Raw genomic sequence first — 17,832 nt, 5'->3', positions numbered from 1 at the left:
AAAGATAAGAAAGAGAAGTTCCTGTCTTGGCTCAGTGGTTAATGAATCTGACTAGCATCCATGAGGATGCAGGTTTGATCCCCGGCCTTGCTCAGTGGGTTAAGGATCTGGTGTTGCTGTGACCTGTGGTGTAGGCCAGTGGCTACAGCTCCAATTTGATCCCTAGCCTGGGAACCTCCACATGCTGTGGGTGTGGCCCTAAACAGCCAAAAAACAAAACAAAACAAAACAAAATAAAATAAAATAAAAGACATGACTCCAGCCATTGTGGACTTAGAGTCTACAAATCTAATATTTGTAAGAGCAAATATTCTGTTGTTCAGGAGGGTTTTATCTTGCCAAAATAGATGTTGTCTGTTTCTGATTACAATGTTGCTGTGGTATGAGTCAGTTTCCTTGCTCTTGGCTGTTTTGTCAGATTTCTTAAAATTTCAGCCTATTGTTTGTATAGGTAACTTGTTATTTTGATTCCTTTACCCTAATGAGATTATTTGTTTTATAATTATTTAAAAATATTTAACATTTGCTATTGAAAAACAGATGTGTAAATCCAAATCTCAAAGAACATTATAATTTTTCTTATTGTGGTTAAAACACAAATGTGAGAGCTACTCTCTTAATAAATTTTTAAGTGCATCATGTAGTTTTGTTAACTATGGCTGTGGTTTTGTACAGCACATCTTTAGAACACATATTCATCTTGTATAACTGACATGACCCTTGCTTGGGGAGGTGGGTAGAGAATAAAGATGGTGACCTACTTTCAAGAGGTGGTCCATGTCGCATCAGGCACACTCTCCTCTGCCTCTTTCCTTTGTGGACTGAAGCTAAAAGAGAGGAGGGAATCACACAACAGGGAGACACCCTGGTATCATTAGCATAATGCTCTTTTTTACTTAAACTGTTACGGATCACTTTTAGGAAATTTTATAATTGTTATCTGTTCCTCCTTATACTTAGCCAGTGAACACTTGCTACAATCTTCCAGTGCATATAGGTAACTTGGACCACATGATCAAAGAGTTTACAGCCTAAAAAAGTGAATGATTTGTGCAAATTATGAATGTAACGCACGATCAAATGAGAGATGTATGATGAAGTGAAGATTTGGGTGGGATAGGAGATGATAGGAGATGTCATGATTTTCATCAGTAACAAAAACAATTATCTTTAGAGAGCTTACTATCTGTGAAGAGGTATTAAAAGTTGATTCTTCTTCTTCTTTTTTTTTTTTTTTTTGTATTTTTAGGGCCGTACCCATGACATACAGACGTTCCCTGGATAGGGGTCAAATCAGAAATGTAGCTGCTGGCCTACACCATAGCTCTATTTGGTTGAAGGAAGGAATAGATAGAAATAAGATGGAAAGAAACAGTTTCTTTTTAAAAAGACCTTAAACAGTAACTTTTTAAATAACCTCTTCACATATACACACACACATACATGTAGAATTTAATTTTGTATAACAAAAATGTCTCATGAAGTCTATCTGAAGATAAGCATTTGAGAAATATTAAGGAAACTATTTATACAAAATCAAGTAACAAACATCTTGATTTCACATGCATACTTTAACCTAGCAGACATTTAGAATGTCTTTACCTCATTCCTTGGATCCTGAAACTCCAAGTACAATTGTATGCCGTGGGGTGGAGGGCAGAACAAAACACTGGTGACATTAATTCTTGAAAATTTTTTCTGAAGGTAAAGCCCTTTGGAGGACTAAATATCTTAGTGTTGGAGTTCCCTGGTGGCTCAGCCTGTTAAGGATGGTGTTGTCACTGTGGTGGCTCAGGTCACTGCTGTGGTGTGGTTTCAATCCCTGGCCTGGGAACTTCCACATGCTGCAGGTGTGGCAAATATATTGTGTATGTATTAATCCGATCTAGCTATTATTTATCTGTCTGTCTGTCTATCTATCTATCTATCTATCTATCTATCTATCTATCTATCTATCTATTTATCTATCTATCTATCTTAGTGTTTTTTCTCCCCTTTCAGGAGAGAAAGGGTAGATTCAAAGATCACATCTTCAAGATCTTCACTGTGTTCTTGTGTTATTCACAAATCCTTCAGCTTCAGGCCTATATAGAATTGGAAGGAAATATTATTGGACAAGGAAGGGGAAGTCAAATGCCTGATTGTGCTGCTGGTGATGAATTTTCAATGGGAGTTACTAAAAGTCACTGAGACATGCATATGTACACACACACACACACACACACACACACACACACACACGCATATGCGCGCACGCATACACACACACAGACATGGACACATTTTAATTGGTGTTCGAATTATTTGGAGGCAGTAGGTGAAATCTAGACCTTTATCCACAGCTCAATCAGAACTTTGTTAAAACGTGCCAGCTGCTGTTCCCAAGTGACTAAAATGTCCAATTTGTATGGCTTTCAAGGCCCAGAGGACACCATAGACAAGAGAGTTTTAATTATATTACCAAAAACAGAAAGAAGAGAACTGGACCTCAAATCTTTCGTTATTAGTCCAGTTTCTCATTACACACAGGATGCTCAGTCTCATGAGTCCCCAGGTAGAGAAACACGACTTAGATGGTGTTTGGGGGCTGCGCAATTTTCTTGTTTTGCAACATTCCACTCATACCGAATCTTTCAATTTTGATTAAGTACGTTACTCTGAGATATCTCATACATTGAGCTAGATAAGCATGTTAATAAAGCTGTCCACACAATTATGTTAGTTATTCAGAATTAATTCAATTTATTAAATGGTTTCATCTTACGTAGAATGTACTTTCCCTGTTTCCAGAATGATAGTGGGCTTGGATTTACCTGCTTTTCCATTTTGTCTTAGTACATTAAACTAGTCAACAAAGATAAAAACTGCCTTGGACCCAGCCTAAATAAACAAACAAATAAATAAATAAATAAATGGAGCTACAACAAGCTAAAGGGCATCTGCAGAGCAAAAGACGTCATCAACAAATGAAAGGACAACACCCAGAATGGGAGAATATATCTGCCAATCATATATCAGATAAGGCATGTGAAAGTTCCCAGGCCAGGGATGGAAGCCATACCACAGCAGCCGCTGCTGTGACAAAAATGGATCCTTAACCTGCTGTGCCACAAGAGAACACCTCCATTTTATTTATTTATTTAATTTTAATTTTTTTGTCTTTTGTCTTTTTACACCCCGCCCCCCACCGGGTTGAATTGGAGCTATAGCTGCTGGCCCTGTGCCACAGCCACAGCAATGTGGGATTTGAGTTGTGTCTGCAGCCTACACTACAGATCACAGCAATACTGGATCCTTAACCCATTGAGCAAGGCCAAGGATTGAACCTGTGTCCTCATGGATGCTAGTCAGATTTGTTTATGTTGAGCCATGACAGGAATTCTCCCTCCTCCATTTATTAAATTTTGCTTTTGTTGCTTATGTTTTTGGTGTCAGATCCAAAAGTATCATTGCCAAACCAATGTCAAAGAGATTTTCCCCTAATTTTTCTTCTAGGAGTTTTCAAGTTTCATGTTTAAATATATCTCCATCAAGTGAATGTTGTTGTTGTTGTTTTTAATTTTAGGGCCTCACTGGTGGTATATGGAGGACCTCAGGCTAGGGTTGAATTGGAGCTGTAGCTGCTGGCCTATACCACAGCCACAGCAATACCAGATCCAAGCTGTGTCTATGACCTACACCACAGCTCACTGCAACGCTGGATTGTTAAACCCCTGAGTGAGACCAGGGTCGAACCTGTGTCCTCATGGATGCTAGTTGGGTTCGTTTCCACTGAGCCACAACAGGAACTTCCATTCAAGTGAATTTTTGTGAGTGGTGTAAAATAGGGGTCCAATTTCATTTTTTTAAATTGAAGTCTTCCGCCTTTTAAAATTTTATTTTTATTTATTTATGTATTTATTTTTTAGGACTGCACCTGTGGCATATGGAAGTTCCCTTTACTTCAGACTCACACTCTTCCATCCTATACAGAGTCCAGAAAGTGGTGACAGCTTGGGGTTGGCTTCTCTAGCCCATGAACTTGAGACTTGTGCATGAGTGTGGTGCTAATTCCTAGACTCTTGGAAGAAGCAAGTGGCCACCATCCTTTGTCAAGTCCCCCTCCCACCCCTGGCCCCTCTTCCTTGCATCTATCTTTCTCTCCTGCTTCCTTTTCGGCTCCTCTTCCTCTTCATCCCAGTTGAAACATCACTCTCGAATCAGTTTTCTATGGCTGCTGTAACAAAATTATCACACACTTAGTGGCTTAAACCAACATAAATTTATTATCTTGCAATTTTGTGGGTCAAAAATCTGACACGGGTCTTTCTGGAGGTTCTAGGGAAGAATCCACTCTCTTGGTTTTTCTCACTTCTGGCTACCCACATTCCTTGGCTGTGGGCTCTTCCATCTCTAAAGCCAGGTACTTCTCACATTGCATTAATCCAACTTTCTCTCTGTCTTCCCCTTCTACTTTTAAGGCCCTTGGGATGACATTGACCCTACCCAGATATTCTGGAATAACCTTCCTATTTTAAGGTCAGCTCATTAGCAAACTTAATTCCATTTACAACCATGATTTCCTTTGCCATGTGTTATAACATTCACAGATTCTGGGTACTAAGATGTTAACTATATTGTCTCCTATAACCCCTCATATTCTGTTTCTGTATTCGTTACCTGTCAATTGGGAACCTCCGAACTCTGAATGCTGAAAGATTTTTAAGGTCATTTAATAGTAAAAATTTGATCTGACCTGAACTAATTTTAAGCGGAAAAATTTGATCTGAATTAATATGAGGACATATCTACCTTTAATAAATTGCACATAGTGGGAATATTCACATATTTTCTTGCAGAAATTGATTTAAATGTTTGGGTATTAGAGGCTCCCAATGGGATAAATGATATACTATATAATATATGCACTGAATTATCTTTCTAAAGCTAAGAAATTTTAAATTGCTCCTGGGCATCTATCCATAGAAAACCATGACTCGCAAAGACACATGTACTCCAATGTTCATTGCAGCACTATTTACAATAGCAAAGACATGGAAAAAACCTAAATGTCCATCGACAGAGGAGTGGATCCAGAAGATGTGGTACATATACACAAAGGAATATTACTCAGCCATCAAAAAGAATGAAATACCAGCATTTTTAGCAACATGGATGGACCTAGAAACTATTATGCTAAGTGAAGTCAGCCATACAATGAGACACCAACATCCAATGCTTTCACTGACATGTGGAATCTGAAAAAAGGACATACTGAACTTCTTTGCAGAACAGATGCTGACTCACAGACATTGAAAAACTTATGGTCTCCGGAGGAGACAGTTTGGGGGGTGGGGGGATGTGCTTGGGCTGTGGGATGGAAATCCTGTGAAATCAGATTGTTATGATCACTATACAACTACAGATGTGATAAATTCATTTGAGTAATAAAAAAAAAATATATATATAAAAGAAATTTTAATTTGCAAGACCTATCTGCTCCAAATAAGTTAAAATAACGGGATGTGGTTCTGCATAAAGCCTAGAGTATAAAATCCTAGGACACTCTGGTTCAATCATTTCCATTTCCTTTGGCTTCCATAGAAATGTAAAGTCAGTTTTGTTTTGTTTTTTCCTTTTTAGAGCCACATGTGCTGTATATGGAAGTTCCCAGGCTATGGGTCAAATTAGAGCTGCAGCTGCCAGCCTACGCCACAACCACAGCAATGGCAAGATCCCAGCTGCATCTGCAACCTACACTACAGTTCACAGCAATGCCAGATCCTTAACTCACTGAGTGAGGCCAGGGATTGAACCCTCATCCTCATGGATACTAGTTGGATTCTTACTGCTGAACCACAAAGGAAACTCCTAAAGTTAGTTTTAAATACTAAAAAAACAAGATTGATTAGAATTTGGTATCATCTTCTTGCATGCATTATTTCATCCTTTTCTACATATTTGAAACACTTACTCATAGCTTCTTAGGGGTCAGGCAGTATTCTAGATACTGGCAACATAAAGGAGAATCAGATCTACTGATTTGAAGTTTTATGAGGTTTTAAAATGGACAGCGGTAGGAGAAATGATAAAGAAGTACATATAGGAAAAACAAGAGTATTTGTTGGGTTGAACATACATTTTTCCTTTTTCAACTAATCTAACTAGGTTATGCCTGAGGCAGTGGTATGAACACAGCATAGGTAGCTCCAGATTTTGGCCATTGTGGTAATTACATACTGGAGCTGTACAAATCAGATGGTGACTTAGAGGTCACATCCAATTTATCTCTTCCTCTTCCTTTGCAGCATCCAATTCTGACAAAGTTATCCAGGCACAAGGCAATGGAAATCTTTAAAAGCTAAGACTCTTTACACATACCAAATATTTGCAGGAGGTCTTGCCAGTGTATTTTACAGGTAGGTTGATTAAAAAGAAAGTCCAAAAGGGGAATGCGGTGGTGGGAGGGATAAATTAAAAGGTTGAGATTAATATACACACCCTGATACCACCTCACACCAGTCAGAATGGCCATAATTAATAAATTCACAGATAACAAATGCTGGAGGGGGTGTGGAGAAAAGGGAACTCTCCTGCACTGTTGGTGGGAATGTAAGCTCGTACAACCACTGTGGAGAACAGTATGGAGGTACCTTAGAAATCTATACATAGAACTACCATATGATCTAGCAATCCCACTCTTGGCCATATATCTGGATAGAACTTTCCTTAAAAAAGACACATGCACCAGCATGTTCATTGCAGCCGTATTCACAATAGCCAAGACATGGAAACAACCCAAATGTCCATCCACGGATGATTGGATTAGGAAGATGTGGTATATATACACAATGGAATACTACTCAGCCATAAAAAAGAACGACATAATGCCATTTGCAGCAACATGGATAGAACTAGAGAGTCTCATCCTGAGTGAAGTAAGTCAGAAAGAGAAAGACAAATACCGTATGATGTCACTCATATCTGGTATTTAATATCCAGCACAAATGAACATTTCCACAGAAAAGAAAATCATGGACTTGGAGAATAGACATGTGGTTGCCAAGGGAGAGGAGGAGGGAGTGGGGTGGTTGGGGAGCTTGGGGTTAATAGATGCAGACTATTGCCTTTGGGATGGATTAGCAATGAGATCCTGCTGTGTAGCACTGGAAACTATGTCTAGTTACTTATGATAGAGCATGATAATGTGCAAAAAACAGAATGTGTACATTTATGTGTAACTGGGTCACCATGCTGTACAGTAGAAAACAAAAAATTGTTTTGGGGAAATAACTATTAAAATAATAATAATAATAATAATAATAATAATAAATATACACCACTATATATAAAATAGATAAGTAACAAGGACCTACTCCATGGCACAGGGAAATCTACTCAATATTCTGTAATAACCTACATGGGAAAAGAATCTGTAACTGATTCACTGTGCTGTACACCTGAAAATAACCTGTAGCTGATTTACTGTGCTGTATACCTGAAATTAACTCAACATTGTAAGTCAACTATACTCCAATAAAATTTAAGAAAGGATGGTCCAAATTTGCTGACAAAACAGAAGTGTTCAAGCAGAATGTTTGCAGACTGTGTTTAGTACATAGCATGTACTTGATAAATAGTCATAGAGTAACTGTTGTTGAACTGGGACCAAGCTGCTGGATGTCTGCTACATGGAGACGGATGTCCCTGTTGTCTATTACAAGCCTGGACATTGCAGTGCTAGCCTTTACCTCATTACCTGGACACACGATTTCTACTATGGTTCACAGTTGAGCCCTGCTTGCTGTCACTTACTCTTCAAACACTATGTTCTTCCCTATAACTTCCTTCTGGTGTTTCTTTTCAAAGACTGTGTTCCAGGTTACTGATCCTTTGTATCTGTGCCATCCTGGTATAGTTAATTGTTTAGGTATGGTTGAGCCCCAGTGTATGATAGCTAATAATTTAAGAAAATATTTCAATTATATACTTGCATCTTGATCTGTAATCTATAATGAGGCTATCCCCTTGCAGAAAGCATGAGTCTTCCATTCAGTCTCCTCATGGCTGACTTCATCTCCTGGTTCCTCAGGGTGTAGATCATGGGGTTCAGGACAGGGATGATGACAGTGAAGGTGATGGAGACAGCTCTGTCCATGGGGAGGGCAGTGAAAGGCCGGGCATAGACATAGATGCAGGGCACGAAGTGCAGGGTTACCACGGTGATGTGGGCGGTGCAGGTGGAGATGGCTTTCTTTCTGCCCTCACCCGAGTGAGACCTCAGCATCACGAGGATGACTGTGTAAGACACAAGAAGAAGGACAAACCACAGGGTCGTGACTAAGCCATTGTTGGAAATCATCAGCAGCTCCAGAACAAAGGTGTCAGTGCAGGCGAGTTTGAGGACCTGGGGGACATCACAGTAGAAGCCATCCACAACGTTGGGTCCGCAGAAGGGGAGTGGAAGCAGCAGGGAGATCTGCACGACGGAGTGGACAAAGCCCCCCAGCCAGGAGGCCACAATGAGGGTGGTGCACCGGCCCCTGCTCATGACGGTCACATAGTGCAGGGGCTTGGAGATGGCCACGTAGCGATCGAAGGCCATCACGGAGAGAGAGAAAATATCTGCCCCACCGAGGAGGTGGAAGAAGAACATCTGTGTGATGCAGCCGTTGAAGGAGATGGTCTTTCTCCTGGAAAGAAGGTCTACCAGGACCTTGGGGGCAGTGATGGAGGAGAAGCAGATGTCCAAGACGGAGAGGTTGCGGAGCAGGAAGTACATGGGGGTGTGCAGGCGAGACTCCCAGGTCACCGTGACCATGATGGCAAGATTTGCTAACACAGTTGTTACATAAACTGTAGATAAGAAGAAAAACAAGAGCAAGCTCAACTCTTGAGACTGGGTAATTCCACAAAAAATAAATTCAGACACCCTGGTATGATTTCTCAAGGCCATTGGATGATATTTTTTCCTCCACGTACAGCTTTAAAGGAAATAATGATATTACTAAAGCAATGAAATCAAGCAAAGATTTATCTCATGCATAAATTGAACATACATAATTTTAAAAAAATCACATGTTTTATTCTACATGAACTTACTGTATTACCCAGGGAAATCACTCAGTTCCACCTGCTTCAGCTCCCCTATTAGTATAAGTTATAGGTTTGTTTCCCTATTATAATCAGTGGGGGCCCTTGGGTTCTGTTAAAGTCTACCCCAAGAAGTTGCTGAGAAAGAGAACTTAAGGAAGGTTTTGTGGAAGTGGTTGTGGGTTCCCTACATCTTCATGAATCAGAGAAACTCTGATTTTATTCACTTTCTACTTTGTTCCTATGGCTTAAACATCATTAAAATAAATCAATCCTTAAATGCCTTTCAGGGAGTTCCCGTCGTGGCGCAGTGGTTAACGAATCCGACTAGGAACCATGAGGTTGCGGGTTCGATCCCTGCCCTTGCTAGTGGGTTAACGATCCGGCGTTGCCGTGAGCTGTGGTGTAGGTTGCAGACGCGGCTCGGATCCCGCGTTGCTGTGGCTCTGGCGTAGGCCGGTGGCTACAGCTCCGATTCAACCCCTAGCCTGGGAACCTCCATATGCCGCGGGAGCGGCCCAAGAAATAGCAACAATAACAACAACAACAACAACAAAAAAGACAAAAAAGACAAAAAAAAAAAAAATGCCTTTCAGCAACAACATGATAGGGATCGATTTCAATAGCATGTTATAGTTTTAAAAGCAACTGCACATCTAATTTCAATAAAATTTCCTAACATCCTTCTGAGTTTTGTGAGAAGGCATTATCTTTCCCACTTCAACAATAGCGAATCTGAACTCAATAAGCATAAATTGATTTTCAAGGTAATACAGAAAATCAGTGTCAGAGAGAAGGTAACACAAATGTCTTCCATTTCTTAGTCCTAGGATCTTTCCCCTATACTACACTGCCTGCCAGTTTCATAATACATAAATCCAAAAATAATTTGTGTAAGGGACTCTGTACAGGAATTTTCTAGCACCTTCCACAGTGAATTTCATCACTCCCTCAATTTCCACTCTCCATCACAATGGAATTTTAGACTATTGTTCTTCTATCACCTTTCAGAAATGTCTCTTTAATTTCAGTTCATAAACACTCAGGGGTTGGGGTTTAACACAAAGAATATGACAAAGATGGTGATGGTTCAGTCCATAAGGAAGACAGCAAAGGTCCAGGCTTGCATCCACAGAGAAATGTCATGAAATGCAAGTTACCACAGTGAAATATTCGGTCCAGGTAAATGCAGATTTCCTCCCGTGCCGTTTCTATACAATTAAGCAGTTTCTGGTGAGCTTGCAATTTGCATTTCCTGATGGAGTACAAAATAACACAGGATATAGGCAAAGGTTGCTCCCAGTTCCTGGAGACCTGTTGGTTCTTTTACTGTAGAGTCCTTGTTGGGGAAGAAAGAGGGAATTCATTATATTTTTCCCACGTGAGTCAGGAGTAGGCAACGTTTTATGGCTTGAGAATTAATTTAGGAAAAATCATGTTCTTGAATAAGCTTAACAAATATGTGTAACATCACATAGGAAGCTAGTGGTGAAGTCTTTTAGCCCAATACATATTTCACCCATGTCAGTTCATATTCTGCCCATGTCACTTCCACAGTTTCTGAGAAGACTTATGATGGTGGAAATGGTGAAAAGATAAAAGTTAACTCAGAGAAAAAAAAAAAAGATCCTCAGCCTTAGCATCTCTCTGAATTACTAAAACCTCTATATAGAGAGATGGTCCCTAGATTAGTGCCTGGCTGGAAAGCATCCTACTTAGTTTGTGTTGAAACAAACTTTCAGAGCCTTGAGAAATTATGTGGATGAATAAACAAAAACCACAAAAACCAGAGTTCCCTGGTGCTTCAGTGGATTAAGGATCCAGTGCTGTCACTGCTGTGGCTCTGGTTACTGCTGTGGTGCTGGTTTGATCCCTGATCAGGGAACTTCCACACACCACGGGAGCGGCCAAATGATTGCACCAATAGTGGATGGAGCCCCTATTCTCACAGATACTAGGTCAGGTCCTTAACCTGCTGAGTCACAGCAGGAACTGCAAAAACCCACCACAATTTGCCTCTCATTTGGTCTGGAGGACAGGACTACTTGTTTTGTTTCTCCAGTTTAGCCAGTCTTTGTGGACTTAATCACCTCCACAGCCTGTACTGATAGGTAGCACATTTTATCTCAAAGACTTCTCTGAGTTACCCACATTGCAAGGACACTGGACACTGTGTCACATCTCTCCTAAGGATTCTACTGTCTTCATGGCTCTCCACGTGCCCCTTCTCTTCAGCCTCAGTTAAACACTTACCATTTCTGCTTAGATGGTTGTAGGAATTCCCAAACTGGTCTCTAACTACATCCTCTCTGTTGTTTCCAGAAATATAAGTCACAAATGGGATCATTTATTCCTTTGTTTGAAAATTTTCCATGGCTCTCTATTGCCTACAAGACATCAAACTCCTCCAATAGCAACCAAGACTTTTTTCCATCTTGGCTATTATCTAGTGCCCTGTTTCCTTCAATCTTGTTTCAGATCTTTAAATGTTATGCAAATTCTTGCTGGCTCCTGCCTTTGGATCTGTGTTCCTGTTGTTATCTCCACTCACCATGTCCTCCTCACTCTTAGACTCTCCTCCTTGACGAGCACTGAGTTTTCATCACTCAGGTCCAGAGTCCCCTCTTCTCTGAAAAATTTCCTAATATCCTTTTATGACCATAATTCCCTGCACTGACTTCTCTTCTGTCATAGATAATGGTTTATTCCATCTGATTTCTACTATGTTTATATTTTCTTAGTTCTTTATAGTTTCCCTGTTACACCTCAAGTTCATCCTGTCTGCTTAGTGTTTCATCCATCCCAATGTCATCAAAGCTTTACTTAGTTTGGGGCACATGTTCAGTGCTCAATAATTTTTTTTCAATTAATGAATAAACTTCACTCATAAGTGTGCATCATGACTAATAAGCATGGGCAATGGAGTGTGAGTGAGCAAGAAGGATCTTGACAAACATAGCCTAAGAAACCCTTTCATTAATGTCTTTGGACTGGCTTCAGGCATACCAGATAGAGATTTATTTTCTGATCCAGGCTTTAAAATATCTTTGTGACCTTGAGAAAGTCATGCTGCCTCTCTGGCCTCAGATCTTCAGTTGTAAAATGTGCAGACAGTTTAGTATGATGTAGTCTGATGCAGGATCTAGCGTGATGCGGGGTAAGACAAGGGGTTTGGAGGCACCCTGGGATTGGAATTCTGCCTCTGCCTCCTTTGTTACTCAGAGCAAGTCCTTTATTTTCCTTTAATTTCCTCCTCTGTAAACTGGGAAGCATAGCACTTACTTCACTGTGTAGCATGAGGAGTAACTATAATCATGTTTCGTAAAGTACCCAGAACATAATAGGCATTCAATTAACTCATTTCCTTTCTCTTTCCCTGAAAATACAGTGCCTGCCCTGAAGGGTTATTTATGAGGACAGTTGCAGAATGTAAAATGCTACTCAACAGAAGAACAGCTTCTCTTTGAACCAACTTGCTTACTTTTATTCCAGTGAACTTGTGTAAATTAACCAAGTGGACCAGAGACTTCAGCGCTGGGTTATCGAGTTTGGGACTTAAGGCAAAAGAGACTCAGTGAGTCATGGGCAATGTAACTATACCCGGCTGCCTCTGCAACCTCCATAGTTTTTAAGGGAATTTGGGCTTAAAATCATGGGTTTTTAAGGAAGCACCCATCTTGTGGAAAGAGGCTCTGTGACAAATCCTAAGCTGGAACAAAATCTGCTCCTTATATGCAACTCAATCACTTCACCAAATACAAACTGCTTTTTCTCTTACCATGTGGTGGCGTCCTCTTCCTCTTAGGAAGACATTCCCCCTTCCCAATATTTTTAACATCCACTTTGTTTTCTGTCGCTGAAGTTTTCAGCTATTTGTGCGGTATCTTACACACTGGGTGTACTTTTCATGCTCATACCATTCATGTGTGGTCTGCAATGACTCACATTCTGACGGTTCAATATCCTTACCTAAATTCTTCAGCAGCCAATCAGGAAATGACACATTTTGAGACTGGGTAGCTGGGCCTCAGGTTATATGATGCTAAGAAATAGCGTGATAGAAGGTGAAGTTCTTCTGAAGATTAGTAATACTGGACTTCAACATCTTCTCTTCACCCTTCTTGTTGGAAAAGCCAGACTCAGGAAGTCATGTCACTATGGCTCTTCTGCTTGTCCCAACGTGTCCCTGCTAGGCTTAGTCCCTCAGGCCCAAGCCTAATATGAGAATTAGCCAAGAGAATTTTATTGGATGTGAGCCTGGAAACAGAATGGACATTCTTCTGCTAGCGTTGGAGTTCCAGTGGGGATTATTAAATCTTTGCTAAGTCATTACCACACAAAGTACACACACACACACACACACACAAACATGAAGGTGTTTCAAACATTTCAATAACTTCCAAATTCTTGCAAGGCCCCAGAAGACATAAATCTATATAGTGTGTGATTTTGTCAGTATTGGGGATATATTTGTACGAACATTTAATGTGATATGATCATTCATTCTCAATGTGGGCATCATGCCCAACGGGGCAAAAACTGGAGAACCTCAGTACATAAAAAGATATATAATATATCTTTTGGAGTAAGTTTTCTTGAGGGAGAGCAATTAGGAAAAACATCTAATAAAGATCCTTTGGTGGTGGAGGGGAATGAGTTAATTTTATTTATTTATTTATTTGTTTATCCTTTTTATGGCCACACCTGAGGCACATGGTAGTTCCTGGGCCAGGGGTCGAATCAGAGGCAGCAGCTGCTGGCCTATGCTACAGCCTCAGAAACACCAGATCTGAGTTGAATCTGTGACCTACTCTGTGGCTTGCAGCAACACTGGATGCTTAACCCACTGAGTGAGGCCAGGGATTGAACCGGCATCCTCAAGGACAGAGACTATGTCAGTTTCTTAACCCACTGAGCTGCAACAGCAATTCTAGGGGGCAATAATTTTTAAAATTTTGAGAAGCCCTGGCAATAAGGTTAAGAGTCTTGGACCAATGTCTCTGTCTTGTAAGACACAGAGAAGATACCGATGTGCGCCACCTATAAGGACTTTTTTAGCTAAATATGAGCCCATCTCAACAATTTGCAAAAAACTGTTCTGTACGTTTCAATTTCCTCAGCTTCCTTATTCCTCTTGACCAATTCTTTAATGACGATTGGAGACAGAAGGTGCAATTGGATGTGAGCATAGAGAGAAAAAGGATATTTACTGTCTCTTTGCAGATTTACTTCCTTGGAATTCTTCTCTTGGGAGAGAAGAGGATTATAACATAGACCCAGTGACTATTCTTTTTTTTTTTTTTTTTTTGTCTTTTTGCTATTTCTTTGGGCCGCTCCCGAGGCATATGGAGGTTCCCAGGCTAGGGGTTGAATCAGAGCTGTAGCCACTGGCCAACATCAGAGCCACAGCAACGTGGGATCCGAGCCGTGTCTGCAACCTACACCACAGCTCACGGCAACGCCGGATCGTCAACCCACTGAGCAAGGGCAGGGACCGAACCCGCAACCTCATGGTTCCTAGTCAGATTCGTTAACCACTGCGCCACGACGGGAACTCCCCAGTGACTATTCTTAAGTGACCCTGTATAAGGTTACTGTATACAGTATTTTTTTTTTTTTTTTTTTTTTTACTCTCCTGGTACACAAAATGGGTCTTGAGTGTATGAAAAGTTATTCCTTAGGTATTTTTTTTTTATACCAGAGTGATTTGCTTGAATTTCCTATGCATACGTAGATGAAAACTATAGTTTTGCTCCAGCTCTAAAAGCCTTGGGGCGAAATAGAAACAGGGGATAGAGGTAAGAGTTAAGAAGGAAGTTCAGGTTAACATAAAATAAATGTGGATTCTGTGCAGATATATCCCCAAATTGTTAATTTCTCTCTCTCTCTTTTTTTTTTTTTTTTTTTGCTTTTTAGGGATGCGCTGTAGGCATAAGGAGGTTCCTAGGCTAGGGGTTGAATTGGAGCTACAGCTGCCAACTTAGTGACAGACACAGCAATGTGGGATCTGAGCCGAGTCTGTGACCTACACCACAGCTCATGGCAACACTGGATCCCCAACCCACTTAGCGAGGCCAGGGATAGAACCTGCATCTTCATGGATACTAGTCAGCTTCGTTTCCGCTGAGCCATGACGGGATCACCTGTAATTCTTTTGAGATTAATTTTAGTGGGAAAAAATGTAGAATGGACTTGAGCATAGGAAATGCTTGGTCCATGTATATAGATTCGTTCATGTATATATCTGACTTAACACAACTTAAACTGTTCCTTCTCTTTTCACTAATTCATGAACTACTTTGAAGACTGCACTCACAATATTAAGTCAGGAAGTGATTCTAATAATCCACTGAAAACAGCAGCACCACTAGAGAGAAAATGTATGAAATAAACACATTCATATTCTGTTTATATGCATATTTAGGAGCAGACGTGTAGACAATAGGGAACATTGTGTGCCTGATCGTTGTCAGGAGTGGTGCTATATTTTGCAGCTATAATGCTCTCAACATTTATCATGTTTCATTCTCATGACAACATTGTGTGTAGACAATGCTATTTCCACCTTGCAGGTGGAGAAAATGAGGTCCGATATGTTGGCTTGAGAGCCACAGAGCACACCAAAATAGTATTTAGGGATTTTTTTTTCTGTCTTTTTAGCGCCGCATCCAGGGCATACAGAGGTTCCCAGGCTAGGGGTCAAATCGGAGAGGTAGCTTCCAGCCTACACTACAGCCACAGCAACACTGGATCCAAACTTCATCTTAGACCTACACTACAGCTCATGGCAATGCCAGATCCTTAACCTAATGAATGAGGCCAGGGATCGAACCCACGTCCTCATGGATACTAGTCAGGTTCATTAACCACTGAACCATGATGGGAACTCCAACATTTAGGTTATTGATTTCAACCACATGCCCCATACTTCTCCCCAGTCCATAATCCCCTAGCTGATGTTTGATCTCACCTCTTCCTTTTGTTCTTATATTATCTCTAATTGGAGTTCCTGTTATGGCTCAGTGGGTTAAGGACCTGACGTTTTCTCTGTGAGGATGCAGGTTTGATCTCTGGCCTTGCTCAGTGGGTTAAGGATCCAGTGTTGCCACAAGCTGTGGCACAGGTTGCAGCTGCAGCTCCAATTGGACCTCTGGCCTGGGAACTTCCATATGTGGCAGGTGAGGTCATAAAAAGATCAAAAAGAATTTAGTGGCTCTGGGGATATAGACAAATGACTGTAGAGAAAGAGCCAGCTGTCTCTGACCCTTAGGTTAGCAGCGAGGTAACCAACTCAGATTTCCAGGCTCCATCTGACTGCTCATCCCAGTTTATTGCTTTCAAAAGGCCCAAGCCACCTCTGCATTCTCTTCATGGCTGACTTCATCTCCTGGTTCCTCAGAGTGTAGATCATGGGGTTCAGCATGGGGGTGAGGACTGTGTTACTGATGGACACAGCTGTGTCCATGGGCAGCGTAGAGAAGGGCCGGCAGTAGATGTACACGCAAGGCACGAAATGAAGAGTCACCACCAGGATGTGGGAGGTGCAGGTGGAGAGGGCTTTGTTCCGGCCCTCCCCAGAATGAGATCTCAGCATCACCAGAATGCTCGTGTAGGACCCCAGGAGCAAGAGCAACCACAGCAGGGTCACCAGCCCATTGTTAGAGATCATGAGCAGCTCCAGAGCAAAGGTGTCGGTGCAGGCCAGCTTAACCACCTGGGGCACGTCACAGTAGAAGGCAGCCAGGACATTGGGGCCACAGAAGGGGAGTGGAAGCATCAGAATAATCTGAACAATGGAGTGCAAACCACCACCCACCCAGGAAGCCACCACCAAGGCCAACCACACCTCTCTCCTCATAATGGTTACATAGTGCAGAGGTTTGGAGATTGCAAGGTATCTGTCATAGGCCATCACAGAGAGGAAAAAAATATCTGCCCCACCAGCAAAGTGGAAGAAAAAGATCTGAGCCATGCAGCCATCGTAGGAGATGGCTTTCCTCTCTGATAAAAGATCCACCAGGAATTTGGGAACGGTGACAGATGAAAAAGCAATGTCCAGGACAGATTTGTTCCGCAGGAGAAAGTACATGGGAGTGTGGAGGGGGGACTCGCAGGTGATGGTCACTACAATGAGGGCATTGCCCAGCACAGTTGCTACATAAACAGCAAGGAAAACCACAAACAAGAAAAGCTCCAGTTCCCGGAAGTGAGTGATTTCCAGGAAGACAAATTCCTTCACGTTGGTGTGGTTGCTCTGGACCATGATGGGGAGATACCCTCTTCTAGATCTACTTTGGGAGAAGATAATTTAGAGTTAGGAGTGTGAAATCCTGAGGCGACCACATCATTTATCATATATTGTTATAAAGTTCTTTTAAGCATTTAGATCATTGTGCCTACTAAGCAAAACCGAGCTAGAGTCTCCCTCCCCCCTTTTTTAGTCACACCCATGGTAGGTGGAAGTTCCCCAGGCCAGGGATCAAACTCACGCTGCAGTTGCAACCTGCACTGCATCTGGGGCAATGCTGGATCCCACTGCACCACACAGGAACTTCCCAGGGTTTTCCTTTTTGCAGCCTGAAAATTATTATTATTTTTTTTTGGGGGGGTGTCTTTTTGTCTTTTTAGGGCTGCACTGATGGCATATGGAGGTTCCCAGGCTAGGGGTCTAATCGGAGCTGTAGCTGCTGGCCTACACCACAGCCATAGCAATGTGGGATCTGAGCGCATCTTTGACTTACACCACAGCTCCTGGCAACA

The 17,832-nt window shown here is 41.5% G+C and overlaps 2 protein-coding genes across 2 annotated transcripts; both read right to left on the bottom strand.

Moving 5' to 3' along the window:
• Positions 1-7,999: 7,999 nt before the first annotated feature.
• LOC110259087 (olfactory receptor 4D9-like) lies at positions 8,000-8,935 on the bottom strand. The gene has a single exon (XM_021082390.1). It carries the CDS (start codon positions 8,933-8,935, stop codon positions 8,000-8,002), a length of 936 nt encoding a protein of 311 aa, XP_020938049.1.
• Positions 8,936-16,390: 7,455 nt separating this feature from the next.
• Positions 16,391-17,335, bottom strand: LOC110255199 (olfactory receptor 4D6). Its single transcript, XM_003122690.2, has one exon. It carries the CDS (start codon positions 17,333-17,335, stop codon positions 16,391-16,393), a length of 945 nt encoding a protein of 314 aa, XP_003122738.2.
• Between the last annotated feature and the right edge of the window lie 497 nt (positions 17,336-17,832).

Source organism: Sus scrofa, unplaced genomic scaffold, assembly GCF_000003025.6.
Source record: "Sus scrofa isolate TJ Tabasco breed Duroc unplaced genomic scaffold, Sscrofa11.1 Contig77, whole genome shotgun sequence".
Lineage (NCBI taxonomy): Eukaryota > Metazoa > Chordata > Mammalia > Artiodactyla > Suidae > Sus > Sus scrofa.
Note: the sequence above shows the minus strand (reverse complement) of the source record. Positions and strands in the feature narration are given on the sequence as shown.